The sequence below is a fragment of the Megalobrama amblycephala genome, linkage group LG10 (genome assembly GCF_018812025.1).
Source record: "Megalobrama amblycephala isolate DHTTF-2021 linkage group LG10, ASM1881202v1, whole genome shotgun sequence".
NCBI lineage: Eukaryota > Metazoa > Chordata > Actinopteri > Cypriniformes > Xenocyprididae > Megalobrama > Megalobrama amblycephala.
The window spans coordinates 2,951,218-2,968,956 of record NC_063053.1 but is presented as its reverse complement, the minus strand read 5'-3'; the positions used below and the strand labels follow the sequence as shown (position 1 = coordinate 2,968,956).

The following is a 17,739-nucleotide window of genomic DNA, read 5'->3' as shown; positions in this document are numbered from 1 at the left end:
ATGAGGCATTATCTAATTAAACATGCACTCATTTGCATACATTTCCAGAACAGAAATCTGAACATTGGATAAAGCCAGCTTCAAAATTCTTGTTTGATTTTGTTGACATATTAGAGTTAAAGGTTTTTACAGAGGGCATTATTTTAATATCTCTTTTTATCACTCATAAATCAGAACATAATGTCAACAGCCAGGGGGATTAAAAACATTTTCAGCATGTTTTTAGGAGTAAAATGTTAAAATGAATAAAGTCAATATATATATATATATATATATATATATATATATATATATATATATATATATATATATATATATATATATATATATATATATAAACAAAACCCTTCAGAATACAGATGCGAATAAAACTGTAAAGTTTGGTGTGTGTAAAGTTGCTGAAGTGTAGAGAATTACTTATTGCATCTTCAACTAGCTTTTCCAGTGAGATTCATATTAAAAAGTCGCTGGTGAACAATTGTTTATCCTGTTGCCATTAAGCTTTTCAAACACACTGTTAGCAGGAGGTAATATGGGGTTATAGAGCCAAAATCAAATGTTGTAATGTGGTTTGTTTCATGTTTAATGCATCAGTGCATCCAGATCAGCAGTGAGCTCATTCATACTGTGCGCTGATTTTTTTTTTTTTTTACTTCTTGATGTGAAACTTTCTCATCGTTTCTCTCCACATGGCGTCAAAAATTATTCTTAACTGAAATGAGATATGGCAGGTTGTTTTTTCATATCTTCTCTGGTATTCCCTGAATCATCTGTGAAGTAAAAAGATGTCCATCATCTTCATTTCTCTCTGCTCTGCCTGAGTGAAATCATTCATCTGTCTGTTTCTGCATGTTATTCTCAGTGCTTTTAGTGAATGGATAGAGAGATGAGAACTAAGCTTGTCCGAAACTATTCTGAGCTGGTTTGACAGCACATGTTCTCTTAATGCAGATCATTTCGGTTTAATGCCACCATCTGGAGTCAAGATTATATAATCCCATAATTCATTCCAAACGAATCCTGGGATGTTTTAAAATTCTAACATTTAAAAATGCATTGAAAGTACATTAAATATAAAATGAAGAACTGTATGAGGAAAGACAAAGACTTCCCTGTTCCTCTATAGTCAATAATTTTATCCCTTAAAACATCTTTGATTACCAAAATGACATATTTAATGTTTTATTTTTCCTGTGAAAAAATGTAATGCCTTAAAATAGCTTGAATGTAACTCTACACCCTTGCTTAATTTAGAACACTCGGATCTATGAATATGCTAATTAGCTCCGCCTCCACTCACTCGCACGAGCTCAGTGATCCACTCGGTCAACTTCCTGAGATGAACACAGCACAATTTTTACAACATAAATTTAATTAATTAGCCTTTTGCTTGACTACGTTATCAACATGTGTTGCTAATGTTACACAAACCATGTTCCCGTTCATCATCTTCAGGGCTGAACGGCAAGTTTGCGACAATACGGTTTCGGGAAACTGACTAGCTAGTTGATTTGTTCAACGATGCATCGTACTATAGTTACACCGTTGTTCGGGAAACGCACCCTATAGAGCGGTAATAGTTAATGATATGCTAAAGCCCGCCCGCACTTTAATGTTATTAATTAGGTGGTTTTTGATGTAAGAAACTACTACTACTACTTAATACTTGAGCGTAGGCTTCACTACACTGATAACAGGACGCACATAACTTTCACACATTTGTAAAGTTCGTATAATCTTAAAGGATTAGTTCACTTTCAAATTAAAATTTCCTGATGATTTACTCACCCCCATGTCATCCAAGATGTTCATGTCTTTCTTTCTTCAGTCGAAAAGAAATTAAGGTTTTTGAGGAAAACATTCCAGGATTTTTCTCCATATAGTGGACTTCACTGGGGTCCAAATGTCAGTTTCAGTGCAGCTTCAAAGAGCTCTACATGATCCCAGACGAGGAATAAGAGTCTGATCTAGAGAAACCATCACTCACTTTTCTAAAAATTTTTTTTAAAATTCTATACATTTTAACCATAAATGCTCATCTTGAACTAGCTCTCTTCTTCTTCTGTATTACTGCCCTCCACAGGTCAAAGTTTGAACTAATTGTTATATACTTGCACTAGAATATTGTATATGACAATTTAGTTCAAACTTTGACCTGTGGAGGGCAGTAATACACTTAGCAGCGTTTACATTGCTGGAATTCTAATAGAGAAGAAGAAGAGAGCATTTATGGTTAAAATGTATAAACTTTTTTAGAAAATGAGCAATGGTTTCTCTAGATAAGACCCTTATTCCTCACTTGGGATCGTTTAGAACGCTTTGAAGCTGCAATGAAACTAATTTCAACCATTTGGAGGCCAGTGAAGTCCACTATAAGGAGAATAATCCTGGAATGTTTTCATCAAAAACCTTCATTTCTTTTCGACTGAAGAAAGAAAGACATAAACATCTTGGATGACATGGGGGTGAGTAAATTATCAGGAAATTTTAATTTGAAAGTGAACTAATCCTTTAAGATAAAGGTTCTTAAAATAAAAATAACATTTTTAGAACTTTCTTATAACATCAATATTTCACAATGTTTTTACTTCAACGTTCTCATTACGTTGAGAGAAAATGTTCTGACAACATTACAGATTTGTTAGCTGGGTTAGACAGTTGTTGGGTGTAGGCTATTTCTAAAGATGTTAACTTGTAATTTTATATGTAGTGGCGGTCATAAGGCCTGTATTGGGACATAGTTGGGACAATATTTGGGTAAATTGATCTTCAAATTGATCAATCACCTCGTCAAGCTGAACATCTGCAGGTGCAGCGAGTCTTTCACTCATCCGGATGCTAACAAACGCCACATCAATCCCTCAAACATCGGGATTTTTCATGAAAAATGTATAGTTTTTAATTATAATATTTCGTTTTTAGTGTGTTGATGAGAAGAGGCTGAACTCATGCAGAAGCAGGATGTTTTTCAGGTGAGTTTCATCATCTAAACACGAATCTCTGAACGCTTCCAAAGTCAGTAAATAATGATGTCTTCACGCGCCATTTGACACGTGGATAATTCTTGCCTATTTATTGGGAAAATATTATTAAAGCCAACCCGTCATTCATTGACAATCATATAAACATTAAGCGATCTAGTCATCTTGATCACGATTCTGGATTTTTGGTCAAATACAGGCTATTTTAGCTCGGTATAAAACACAATAGGCTTCAAATGATTATTCATATATGTAAATATGCAACTTTAACGACAAGACAAGGCAGCCGTTGTTGCATGTGTAAATGTTGCATGTAGCCTAAATGGTAATATTTTGCTTTATTTTATTTAGGCCTATATATTACACGCTTTATTTATTTTTTTATTTGTTTTTTTCTTAAAGTTTTTTTGTGACAAAATGCCACCAAAAAAAAAAAAAAAAACCCATTGCCCTCAAATTACAAACTACTGTGCAAAAGAAATAAATAGCCTAAATAAAATAATTAAAACGAACCGATGCGCGTCTCCAAGGTAACGATAAATATATAGTTATAAAATTACAATTTAGAGAATTGTTTATTGTTTATTGTTTATAACAATATAGAGAAACGATATTGTTGGGATCACTTTCAGAGCTATTTTTTTTTCAGCTGTTGAACGATAAAACACTGACAGCCAATCAGAATCCATTGTAATTTAAGGGCAATGTTTTGGAGAAGTTAATTGCCGAAGTCCAGACAAATCCCCCTTTTCAATGATACTTTAAAGAAAATGGATATATGGAAAACAATCGGTCATAACATTGAAATAAATGGTGAGAATTGTTAACGTAGAGGATATGGAGTTAATATTGTGCCATAATTAAACAAACAAATCCAGCATTTCGCAAATAAACACGATCTGCTTTGCAAAGGAAAACTCGACTCGCAAACAAACAAAGTGATGTGCAAATACAAAGATCAGTTTGATCGAAATTGCAGAGGAGTAACAAATGTATGTATTGTGTTTTACAAATATAAATAAATGAGCCTACATCATATTTCACAAATAAATACAAACCATCCTACAAATGGCATGTAACCTTTGAACAAATACCAAATCTAGTGCATACATACGCACACCTGTCTGTTACGACTGTAAGACACTTTGCTATGAGTCAATTTACGCTAGTCTCCCGTGTTTGTTTACAAAATGCTGGATTTGTTTGTTTAATTATGGCACAATATTAACTCCATACAAGGAGATCATTATGCCAGGCTAGCAAACTTACCTCAGATATCCAGCGCTAGTTTTGACGACATTGTCTTGCTTCTTTTGAAGTTGCAGTGAAAAAGTCTAGGTGTTGTTTTTGATCCACTATATTGACTTCGTCAGCTAAATATTAGATTAGATTGATTACACTAGCTATTCACATGAAACATAGCATGCTGAGGACATCTGCTGGTTAAAGGCATGTAATTGCAACAATTACAGCGAAAACATGTTGTACACACTTTGAAACCGCAGCGAGTGATCTTATAAACAGACTGTTATTGTTCATTGGTGTGGACGGGCCTTTACTGAATGAATCGTATAATGAATGACTCGCTCATTAAGACACAACTTGGCGTCACCTACTGGCGGTTTTAGTTTCATAATTTTTTTTTCTCCATTACATATTTCTATATTCAAAATTGTAATATTTTATCTCTTAGCATTATTTATGCAGTTGTAATTGTCTTTATAGCCTAATTACTGTTTGATTTTAACATGAAAGATGATGCATACATTTAGAGTTTGAAAAAAAAAAGACCTATTTAAGTGTACAAAATACAAATGGAAAGAGAAAAATGTCACTCTTTCTATGTTTATATTTTTGTGATTTAATTATAGCATTTCTAAGTACACCATTAATTCATTTTCAGCACATTCACATTTAAAGTTGTAGTTTTCATTCCAGTTTCAACACTTATAAAACCTGCTGAAATGGCACAGCAAAGATGGACCACGAACATTAGAACCAGCATAATAACCATAATGAGGTTAATAAGTGAATTTTATTGCAGAAATGTAAGTTTATTTATGAAATAACTCGCTGCCCTGCTCTATTCGAGTGTAATTCTAGCTGTTGCTTTTGTGTCTCTATTGCGCCACCAAGTGTTGAGATTCTGCTCGGTCATTTCATAAGAGGAAAGATCAGATATAAATGATCAATGACAATGCAACTGACTTGCAAAATTAGTATTGTAATTAGTAAAATTAGGAACAGCAACCTTTTACCCAAAATAACTGTCCGACCAGTAAACACAAGATGACAATTACTCTTAAAATCACATGAAATCTTTATGCTTTTCCACTTCATGAGAAAAACAACAGCACAATACACACTTGCAAGAGACTGTAGTGTATCAAAGTGTTTATTCACAGGAGTGTTCCCTCAAAGGATTGACCTCAGCTATACGAGTCTGATAAAATGCACACATGTTTAAATGTAAAAACCAGTGACCTTTCATACATCAAACACTGAGATATCATCCCAATTCACTATTTCAGAGGTACTCGAGCATCAAAAGTGACAGATCCATCTTTAATTCTCACCGTCATCAACATCAGTCACAAAAACCAAAAGCTGCTCAAATGTAAAAAAGACATGAACTTCATCCAGGAGTGTTAAAGCTTCCACACGTGAACGTAAGGCCTCGTTACTGTCCACAGCACCGAATACAACAAACCTGATGACGGGCGTATCGCAATCAGCTCTTATTTGTATGTTTGTTTTCACTTAATTTTTTACTCTATTACAGTAAAATATACTATTTACTGATTTAAATAAATTTTATTAGAGGCAGTACAACAGATGTTTAAATGTAGTAATAATAATAAAGTTTATTATTATTATTAAAATATTGCCATGAAAAAAATAAATAATTGTGACAATGCCAAAAAATAAATGAATAAATGGTCCATTTAAATTGGCTTCATTTTCTTAAAAGCAAAACAATGTATTTGTTTTGATTTTGAGGTGAAATAACAGTGATTGTTTAAATGTCATTCATGCTGAAATGAGCAGCATTTCTGATAAGAGGCCAGTAAACTTTCTTTTTACACTTTATACGCCAGTACAACTGCTTGAAATATGAGACAAAACGAGAGAACTTGGACTGAAGGCAATTTGCTGTGCAGAAAAAAATAACAGTTTGAACAGTCTGTTCACAGTGTGCAGACGAGATTAACGCGGATCATTGTTTTGTTTGGCCGGCTGCAGCTCCGCCCCCTAGCTCTTTTGATTGGCCAGCAGAAGCTCCGCCCTCGGGCTCTTTATACATGCGGCTCAGATGCTCCATTAAAGCCTCGAGTTCCGGATTCCCTCCGAGATCTGCGATGAGCCGGTAGGCCTCCACTTCCAGATCCCTCAGCGTCTGACGGGTGTAAGCGAAGGAGCCCACCTTCTCCAGGTAGTCGACGCAGTAGCGTTTAATATCCACGTTCTCCGTGCGCTGGCGCAGGATATTCTGCACTTGCGTGCTCTCGGGACGGGACCAGATGGCGTGAATGGTGGGGAAAGAGAACTTCCCTTCCGTCAGGTCTTCGCAGAAGCTCTTGTTGGCGCTGTACTCTTTCGAATTCAGGTTGGCGTAGTCGTCACGTATCTGGAAGAAAAGGCCCAAAGTGTCCAAAAGCGGCTTGAGATCTCGTTTCCAGTCAGAGAAGAGCTGCATGAGTCCCACGGCGAGGCCGAAAAGCCCGCCGGTTTTCTGAAGCACCATGGCCCGGTACTCGGCCTCGCTCGGGCAGGTGTACGTGTCCCGCCAGTGGATGTCCAGGCCCTGTCCGCGGTGCAGCTCCAGCAGCTGGCGGGTGAAGACGCGCACGGCCTCGGGGTGCTCCAACATCAACACCTTCTCCAGGCCAAGGAAGTAGACGTAGTTGGCGGAGTTGATGACCGACGGCACACCGTAGATGCTGTGGGCCACCGGAAAACCGCGCCGCAGCTTGGAGCTGTCTTCAATATCGTCGATCAGCAGACTGGCATTGTGCAGCATCTCCGTCACCTCAATAATGACCTGGGGATTCAAAAATAGAACCTTAATATTAAAATCAGAACACTAATATTCAGTCTAAAGGTGTTTTACATGTATAAATAGAGTCCGAAATAATCCAATCACTCAAACCATATTCAGAGCTGGATGATAATATATATATATTTGTCCTGAACTGTCACGGTACGGACGTCACAGTTCGGTTCATACAGTCAGACGACGAATACAGTCAGTCACAGGGGATTCGCACTCCAATCCAGAAGGGGGCGCGCACGGTAATGCAATGCTGTTTGCTAACCGCCACAACAGCACAGGAGAAGAACAGACGATCTATGCATAGATACGTTTAAGTGTAATCTCTCAACTAGTGTTTCAACTGCAGAAAGAAATCAATAAAACAGCTTGAGAATAAAATCTCACGTAGCATTACATTCACCTCAGGCAAGTCATTTAGTGTTTACAGCATGTTAGTTTACTAGAGAAATTAACTCTAGAGGGGTGCATTTCACTAAATATATGCAATATATTAACTCATTATATTTACTTTAGTTGTTAGTAAAGTCTTAATATACATTTAAAAATTTGTCATGAAAACGAGTTATAAATGTATAAAATATTATATTTAAGTGGAGTAGAAAATTATCTTTATAATTAGATTTAGAAGTTAATGCAAAACCTGTCTTATGGGCAATTTACATGTTTTTTTTTTTTATTCGAGTGCTGATTATTATATCTGAAAATAATAGTTTAGGCTCTGTTATTAATTGTAACCTTTAATTTTATAGTAATGTGCAACTATATAGCTTACAGCATTAGCTGAGATTTTTTTTTTTTATCCTTTACTTGTAATTACAATTTGTTCAATAAACCACTGTTCAATAAAAAATAAGAAAAAAGTAGCAATTTTTTTTAGTTTTCTGAACTGAACTGTGACTTCAGCACCGAGGTACGTACCGAACCATCATGTTTGTGTACCATTATTACACCCCTAATATATATTACGATAAATACTATATTAATCACAAGTTTCAACAACCTGATTTATTTATTTATCATATTTATCATATTTTTATTTATTTATATATTTTTATTTATTTTACCTGATTAAAAACAAACAATTAAAACAATTTATCCAATTTAAAACTAAAATATTACATCACTACATAGTATTAATAAATATAGGACAATTTAAAATCTAAAATTTAAAACATTTATATGCAACAGCAAACAAATTTTAATATGACAGCTCACTGCTATTTTTATTAATATAAAAGGAAAGTGTTTTTCCACTGTATTTTACACATTAATTCTCGTTATATAAATGTTATATCATTATATTATCAATTAAATACATTACATTTGAGGTGTAAACTGACAACTATTTAAAGTTGGATATGTATTATATCCAACTTTATCCACATACTTGCAGTACACTCTCTTCAACACTACACAAACTGCCAGTTTAATGCATTGCAAAATGTACCAATTATTGCAAAGCTTTTTATATAGAAGTATATACAACTTTATCTGCACACATACATACAGTATACTCACTCACATAAAGCGATTTCTACTATATAGCAAATCTCAACTGTCTGATTGCTTGTATCTTTACAAAATATAAACTAAAATCACACAGCTCTGCTAAATGTGAGGCACAAAGAGAATATAAACATTTATACATCATAACTTTCTGTAAAGCTACTTTGAAACAATGCGTGTATTGTGTAAAGCGCTATACAAATAACTTTGTCTCTGACAACAATGATTGACAGACCTACTCACCTGTCAATCAACAACTGCTTCTAATGTTCTAAAACATCTGAAATGCCAAAATATACACATGAACAACAAGTCTGCAAAGAATACTTTGGTATGACTGATATCAACATACCAGTCCATCTGGGGTCAGTTCAGTAGAGATGGACGTTAATATCAAATGTGCAGATTTATATGAACTGTGATGGAGGTGACGGCCTGCAGAGGGCAGCAGCTGCTCACACTGCGCTATATTAGACGAGGAGTGTTTACAATCAGGGTGTGTCTGAAATGCAGCTTTAACATCCCTGGATATTCAGTGAAGGTCATCATGCCAGAACACTTTCAAAGGGAGTGAATCTGAGAGCAACGAGCAGAAAATACATCACTGATCATTACTGTATAGGTAAAAGATGCTAATATGTCTAAATAGATGTCTAAAACTGCAGAAACTTTGTTGCACACAAATACTCTTAGACCATCTGAGAATGTAAACTTATAAATAATTTTATTATTTATATATTAATTATTATAGGAAACGAGAGATCCAAAATTTTATTTAAATTAAATCATTCATGCAATTTAAAGTTTCAATTTATAATTTAAATTTTATAATTTAATTTAGTAATTCATTAAAAAAAGCATAATTCTATTAATTTATCAATTAAAATATTAGAATATTGTATATATTACATCATACTATAATTATAGGCCAATTTAAAATATCAAAATTATAACCATTTATATGCAACTAATTAAAATCATCATTATTATTATTATTATTAATATAATGAAAAGTGTTACATGCACACTAAATCTAAACCAAGCTTTCCTATTTTTAATATAATAATGCAATTTTCATAAATACAATTTATTATTGTCACTTGGGCAAATCAGTTTAAAATCATAATTAATCATTTTAATACTATTAGATTTAATCAAATCATAAATATCAACATCTCAGTGTAGACCAATTTAAAAGTTGTTTTAATGCATCAGTAATTAAATTCATATAATGTAAAATACATTAGTGCTGCTGTACATACACACACACACACACTATCTACATTCATTTTCTTTTTACAATATAGCACAAGCGAGGATATACTTAATATAAGTGTCATAATTATACAATTTATATAATTGAATATAATTACGTTTTCTGTCTGGAATACAGCGCAAGTGAGATTAATTAATGTTCTTGATGTGTGAATCTGCAGCTCCAGCACTGAAACAGACACATGAGCGCACTGATAGGGAACATATGGTGAGCAGAGGGGAGTCTGGGTAACGTATTCACTTGTTAAAGTAATCAGCGATGACACCGGAGCCCGAGGCGGGTCGAGTCCTCGGGGTCCTGAGCGGGAGGAGACCCGAGCAGTGCTGCGTCAGCGGTCTGAACGCGACCTCAGCTGACCTGTTACCCCAAATACGTTCACACAGACAGGAAAACAAACATGCTTTCACTGACTAACCAAACAGACCAGCAGTAAATCACAGCAGCTGTGTGCTTCTGTAACCTGGAGAAGTACATGAGCCAAAATAAAACCATGCAACTTGCGTATACTTAAATTTTTAGGCCTAAATTTAAGATTTATGTATTTGAAGTGCATATAAAATTTCCTTCCATTTTGACTGCAGTTTTATCAAACTGATAAACATATTCTGATGCCAGTGCTGGGTGTAATTAATTACTAAGTAATCTAATTACAGTCATTTAATTACTTTTCCCTTGAAAAAGTCAAGGTATTACCCTTAAATTTACTGTAAATTAATTAGTTCTGATGTAATTGCATTAAATACATTATAGACTACAGAATAGTTCTTTACAAAACAAGAGTGGATTTATCAAACTAAAACATATTGTGATGCCAGTGCTGGGTGTAATTAATTAGTAAATTCTAATTACTGTGCAGATGAACAGATTTATGCTGATTCTAAGCAATTTGAATAAATGCATTTTTAAAATATGATTATGGCATGATTACCCGTTTCATGTGTTTATGACTTTGATGTATATTAGAGATGCACCAATACTAAATTTCTCCACCGATATGATAGCCGATTATTCAGAGTGATATCTGCCGATAACGCTACCGGTAGCCGATTATTCAGAGTGATATCTGCTGATAACAATACCGATAGCTGATTATTCATAGTGATATCTGCCGATTAAAAATAGCCGATTATTCAGAGTGATATCTGCCGATAATGATACCGATAGCTGATTATTCATAGTGATATCTGCCGATAAAAATAGCCGATTATTCAGAGTGATATCTGCCGATAATGATACCGATAGCTGATTATTCATAGTGATATCTGCCAATAAAAATAGCCGATTATTCAGAGTGATATCTGCCGATAACAATACCGATAGTTGATTATTCAGAGTGATATCTGCCAATAAAAATAGCCGATTATTCAGAGTGATATCTGCCGATAACAATACCGATAGTTGATTATTCAGAGTAATATCTGCCGATACCGATAGCCGATTATTCAGAGTGATATCTGCCGATAACAATACCGATAGCTGATTATTCATAGTGATATCTGCCGATAAAAATAGCCGATTATTCAGAGTGATATCTGCCGATAACAATACCGATAGTTGATTATTCAGAGTGATATCTGCCAATAAAAATAGCCGATTATTCAGAGTGATATCTGCCGATAACAATACCGATAGTTGATTATTCAGAGTAATATCTGCCGATACCGATAGCCGATTATTCAGAGTGATATCTGCCGATAACAATACCGATAGCTGATTATTCATAGTGATATCTGCCGATAAAAATAGCCGATTATTCAGAGTGATATCTGCCGATAACAATACCGATAGTTGATTATTCAGAGTGATATCTGCCAATAAAAATAGCCGATTATTCAGAGTGATATCTGCCGATAACAATACCGATAGTTGATTATTCAGAGTGATATCTGCCAATAAAAATAGCCGATTATTCAGAGTGATATCTGCCGATAACAATACCGATAGTTGATTATTCAGAGTGATATCTGCCAATAAAAATAGCCGATTATTCAGAGTGATATCTGCCGATAACAATACCGATAGTTGATTATTCAGAGTAATATCTGCCGATACCGATAGCCGATTATTCAGAGTGATATCTGCCGATAACAATACCGATAGCTGATTATTCATAGTGATATCTGCCGATAAAAATAGCCGATTATTCAGAGTGATATCTGCCGATAACAATACCGATAGTTGATTATTCAGAGTGATATCTGCCAATAAAAATAGCCGATTATTCAGAGTGATATCTGCCGATAACAATACCGATAGTTGATTATTCAGAGTGATATCTGCCAATAAAAATAGCCGATTATTCAGAGTGATATCTGCCGATAACAATACCGATAGTTGATTATTCAGAGTGATATCTGCCAATAAAAATAGCCGATTATTCAGAGTGATATCTGCCGATAACAATACCGATAGTTGATTATTCAGAGTAATATCTGCCGATACCGATAGCCGATTATTCAGAGTGATATCTGCCGATAACAATACCGATAGCTGATTATTCATAGTGATATCTGCCGATAAAAATAGCCGATTATTCAGAGTGATATCTGCCGATAACAATACCGATAGTTGATTATTCAGAGTGATATCTGCCAATAAAAATAGCCGATTATTCAGAGTGATATCTGCCGATAACAATACCGATAGTTGATTATTCAGAGTAATATCTGCCGATACCGATAGCCGATTATTCAGAGTGATATCTGCCGATAACAATACCGATAGCTGATTATTCATAGTGATATCTGCCGATAAAAATAGCCGATTATTCAGAGTGATATCTGCCGATAACAATACCGATAGTTGATTATTCAGAGTGATATCTGCCAATAAAAATAGCCGATTATTCAGAGTGATATCTGCCGATAACAATACCGATAGTTGATTATTCATAGTGATATCTGTCGATTAAAATAGCCGATTATTCAGAGAGATATCTGCCGATAACGATACCGATAGCTGATTATTCAGAGTAATATCTGCCGATACCGATAGCCGATTATTCAGTGATTTCTGCCAATAAAAATAGCCGATTATTCAGAGAGATATCTGCCGATAACAATACCGATAGTTGATTATTCAGAGTGATATCTGCCAATAAAAATAGCCGATTATTCAGAGTGATATCTGCCGATAACAATACCGATAGTTGATTATTCAGAGTAATATCTGCCGATACCGATAGCCGATTATTCAGAGTGATATCTGCCGATAACAATACCGATAGCTGATTATTCAGTGATTTCTGCCAATAAAAATAGCCGATTATTCAGAGAGATATCTGCCGATAACGATACCGATAGCTGATTATTCAGAGTAATATCTGCCGATACCGATAGCCGATTATTCAGTGATTTCTGCCAATAAAAATAGCCGATTATTCAGAGTGATATCTGCCGATAACAATACCGATAGTTGATTATTCAGAGTGATATCTGTCGATTAAAATAGCCGATTATTCAGTGAGATATCTGCCGATAACGATACCGATAGCTGATTATTCAGAGTAATATCTGCCGATACCGATAGCCGATTATTCAGTGATTTCTGCCAATAAAAATAGCCGATTATTCAGAGAGATATCTGCCGATAACAATACCGATAGTTGATTATTCAGAGTGATATCTGCCAATAAAAATAGCCGATTATTCAGAGTGATATCTGCCGATAACAATACCGATAGTTGATTATTCAGAGTAATATCTGCCGATACCGATAGCCGATTATTCAGAGTGATATCTGCCGATAACAATACCGATAGCTGATTATTCAGTGATTTCTGCCAATAAAAATAGCCGATTATTCAGAGAGATATCTGCCGATAACGATACCGATAGCTGATTATTCAGAGTAATATCTGCCGATACCGATAGCCGATTATTCAGTGATTTCTGCCAATAAAAATAGCCGATTATTCAGAGTGATATCTGCCGATAACAATACCGATAGTTGATTATTCATAGTGATATCTGTCGATTAAAATAGCCGATTATTCAGAGAGATATCTGCCGATAACGATACCGATAGCTGATTATTCAGAGTAATATCTGCCGATACCGATAGCCGATTATTCAGTGATTTCTGCTGATAAAAATAGCCGATTATTCAGAGTGATATCTGCCGATAACAATACCGATAGTTGATTATTCAGAGTGATATCTGTCGATTAAAATAGCCGATTATTCAGTGAGATATCTGCCGATAACAATACCGATAGCTGATTATTCAGAGTAATATCTGCCGATACTGATAGCCGATTATTCAGAGTGATATCTGCTGATACGATAGCCGATTATTCAGTGATATCTGCCGATAAAAATAGCCAATTATTCAGAGAGATATCTGCCGATAACGATACCGAGAGCTGATTTAGAGTAATATCTGCCGTTACCGATTATTCAGTGATATCTGCCGATAAAAACAGCTAATTATTCAGAGAGATATCTGCCGATAACGATACCGATAGCTCATTATTCAGAGTAATATCTGCCGATACCGATTATTCAGTGATATCTGCCGATAAAAACAGCTGATTATTCAGAGAGATATCTGCCGACAACGATACCGATAGCTGATTATTCAGAGTAATATCTGCCGATACCGATAGCCGATTATTCAGAGTGATATCTGCTGATACGATAGCCGATTATTTAGAGTGATATATACCAATAACTATATCAATAGTTTGGGAGTTCTGCCTTTTATACCTTCTTTTAAATTAATGATAATTTCATTATATTTAATCATATTTTGAAAGAAATGCAAATAAAAACTTTATTTTTCTCCATTTCATCAACTTGTTTCATAGTAACTGGTATCAGTTATAAATATAAACATTACTCAAATTAATAACACTAACTAAATTCTGAAGATGAAATTAATATTTCTTAACTTTCTGAATGTTATTAATTTATATAATTACTATTAATATTGAACATCAAACTGGTTTTGTTAACATTTTCTTTACACAAAGCACAAATTCAAATTTTCCTGCCCTCTTTTGATTGACAGGATATATCGGCTGTTTTAAACTATCGGCCAAATATATTGGTGCATCTCCGTGTTTGTGTGTCTGTGATGTATATACATATACACACACACACGTGATACATGCTGTGAAAGGCCCTTGATTTTCTGAAAGTCTACAGGACCAAAAGTGCATTTAGATGAAGTTCACCAGCCCACTACAGTAACCTTCTTTTAGGACAGGCTTGAACTTTACTTTCAAAAATAACAACTAGAAAACTACAAAAACTCAACATGGAAACACAACAAAAGCAGCTGTACCAGAACAACCACCAGGGGGCATCAGTACTGGCATCCGCTTCAAACATGGTGAATGTAGGGAAAGGAAAACCGCCAGCAGAAAGACAGCCATGAAAGATTTCAGAGACGGAGTGTTGACCTTAACAAGTGCGTATCAAGAGCTGCTCTGAAAAGCTCTCGCACGGAAGTTAAAAGCACGCTTACTGTAAACTATAGCTGTCAGTAATGGAAGCGTCTGAGAGCATGCTGGGCATGTGGCCAGCGTCAGAGATGATCAGACATTTATCTTGCAAACATGCTTCTTTTAGTCAGATCCCCCTGCAGAGCTTCCATAATCACACGCAAAACACACACACACACACCTCGGATTCGCTGTATATCAGTGTGACATCTGTAAGAACAAGCGTTGATTCTGATGCGTGAAGGAATACAGACAGTGAGATAAAGATTACTACTGAATTTGTCTGCCTTCAAGAAGCATTACATCATCCTTTGATGACATCATCATCCTTGTTTACTGCCTGCAAAAAAAAATTCTTAATCAGCCTTGGTAGTTTTCTAGTAAATCGGCTTACAGAGATTTAAACACTATTTTCGTGACAATTACACTACAACACACTACAAAGTAATAAATGTTTTTAAATGTTCATGAAAAGTGTCAATGCAAAACAACAACATCATTAACATTGTAAGAATAGGTTGCATTTCTTTTATGCAAAATATAATTTTGTTTTTTTGCGGGGGTGGATAATGACATGGACGTGTTTTTGTGAGAATCACCCACTTTTATTGAATCGTTTGATTAAATTCTGACCTCCGAAGTGCAGTGAACCCATCGATCCGGCAGATAAAGCTTTCTAAACAAACTGAGGTCAAGCTCTTAAGAAACACCCAGCATTCCCAAAACATCTCAGGAAAACAGGGTTTCTGCTACTTTGAACCTTCTACACACACACACACACACACACACACACACACACACACACACACACGAGAAACTGGGTGAGGCAACAAGTCCTCTAAAGAAATACTGCTCAGCAAGAAACGGTCAATATTTGGTTTTAGTCAGAAAATCAATGTTTGTGAGGAAACAGTGACACTATTCAGTGAACACAAGGAATCCTGAGCTGATAACACTCATATTGGTTATTTATATTTTTAGATTTCAACCTGTTCAGTGTAACATGAGCTGAATCCTGAATGAGAAGCGACTGGCAGCCGTCGGTGGAGTCTGACGTGAGGCGCATGGAGGCGTTGCGTTCGCTCAGACACGCTGACGGGTTCACGAAGAGTTTACAGCCACAGGGAAGAGAGGGTGAGATTCAAGGAGACCGATCAGAAATATGAGTAATCACTTGATTAGCAAGAAGCCCTTGAAAATAAATTCAAAAACAGCTATTGTGAGGACACAGAAATAGCCACAGCTTCAGACCATTACAGTGACGTCAGCACTTACCAACGGAAAGACTTGAACATGAAAGCTGAACAACACTGCTTTAACACACAATCATCTGGTTATTGTGTACAACAGGGCCATTACTGAAATAACCTTCAGCTGATGTTCCTTAAAAGTTTAAATAAATAGTTTGGAAAATAAATATTACAATAGTTACTGCGACATCATTCCAAATGCATATTTTCTTCCTGAGAATGATTTGTGGTGAATTTTTTTTTATTTTTTTAAATAAATAAATTATTAAATTAAATTATTAATTAAATAAAAAAATAAAAATTATTAATTATTATTAAATTAAAAATATTAAACATTAAAATGACTGATAACTATTGTAAGATTACTACACTTTAAAATAAATAGTTTGTTAAATAGCAATAAAAATTACAATTACAATAAAAAATATTTTGATGAATAGTACAACTGTAAAATTACAATACTACTATTTGTCTTAAGTTCTTCATTTTAAAATGAGAGCTTACAATGAAACGTCGCACATATTTATTTACACCGTAAACCCTAACACTGAAAATAATTAAATGGTTTGAGTAGAACAAACATAAATTGAATAAATTAGTTCAGTTAAATTAACTTTTTTTTCTTTTGAGTTCACAGCACTGACATATTTCAAGTAAACTGAACTGTTTCATTGTTTTGAGTTGTATGAACTAATTTCTTTTCACTTAGATGAACTTAAGTTTAACTTAAACTGTTCTGGGATTTCTATTTCCCAGCCTACTTTGCCCATGGCACTCGAAAGGGAGAGTAAATGCTAAAATTAAGTGTTATATAATGTTTTTTTTTTGTGCAAGATTAATGGTAAGAGAGATTCAGTAGTGATTCATGTTTTGTTATGGTAATTTAGAAGAGTTTCTGTTAATGTGGGTTTTTGGAGAGCTGCCATCATGGTGACAAGTGGTGCATGCGGTTTGGTTTGAGAGCAGGCAGGTTGCATGCTTTAAGTTGCTGTGCTCATTCAGTAAGAGCTATACCATGCTATTGTCAACATGTTAGCAAATTAGCAAGTTGGCATTTTCTGAATTTTCTTATTAGGGTTTACAGTGAAGTAAATAACTCATTTGATTTGCAAGTCTAAATAAACAAGTTAATTAGCTATATCTCTTATGTTAATTGTTATCAAAACTCAGTACTTCAAGTTAGGAGCAATTAACATGCATGAGTTCTACAAACTCAAAACTTGATA

General features: G+C 34.8%; 1 protein-coding gene and 1 long non-coding RNA gene across 3 annotated transcripts in view; one reads left to right on the top strand and one right to left on the bottom strand.

Annotated features, from left to right (window-relative positions):
- Positions 1-2,696: 2,696 nt before the first annotated feature.
- On the top strand, positions 2,697-16,680 carry LOC125276471. Its single transcript, XR_007186675.1, has 2 exons — positions 2,697-2,972; positions 16,245-16,680. It is a non-coding gene; the product is annotated as an uncharacterized LOC125276471 (long non-coding RNA).
- Positions 5,284-17,739, bottom strand: part of ggps1 (geranylgeranyl diphosphate synthase 1) — a 30,708-nt gene continuing 18,252 nt past the window's right edge. For both annotated transcript variants that reach the window (XM_048203958.1, XM_048203959.1), the window contains exon 4: positions 5,284-7,023. In XM_048203958.1, the coding sequence (XP_048059915.1) occupies positions 6,199-7,023 (825 nt within the window). In that variant the 3' untranslated portion in view covers positions 5,284-6,198. The remainder of the gene's footprint in view (positions 7,024-17,739) is intronic.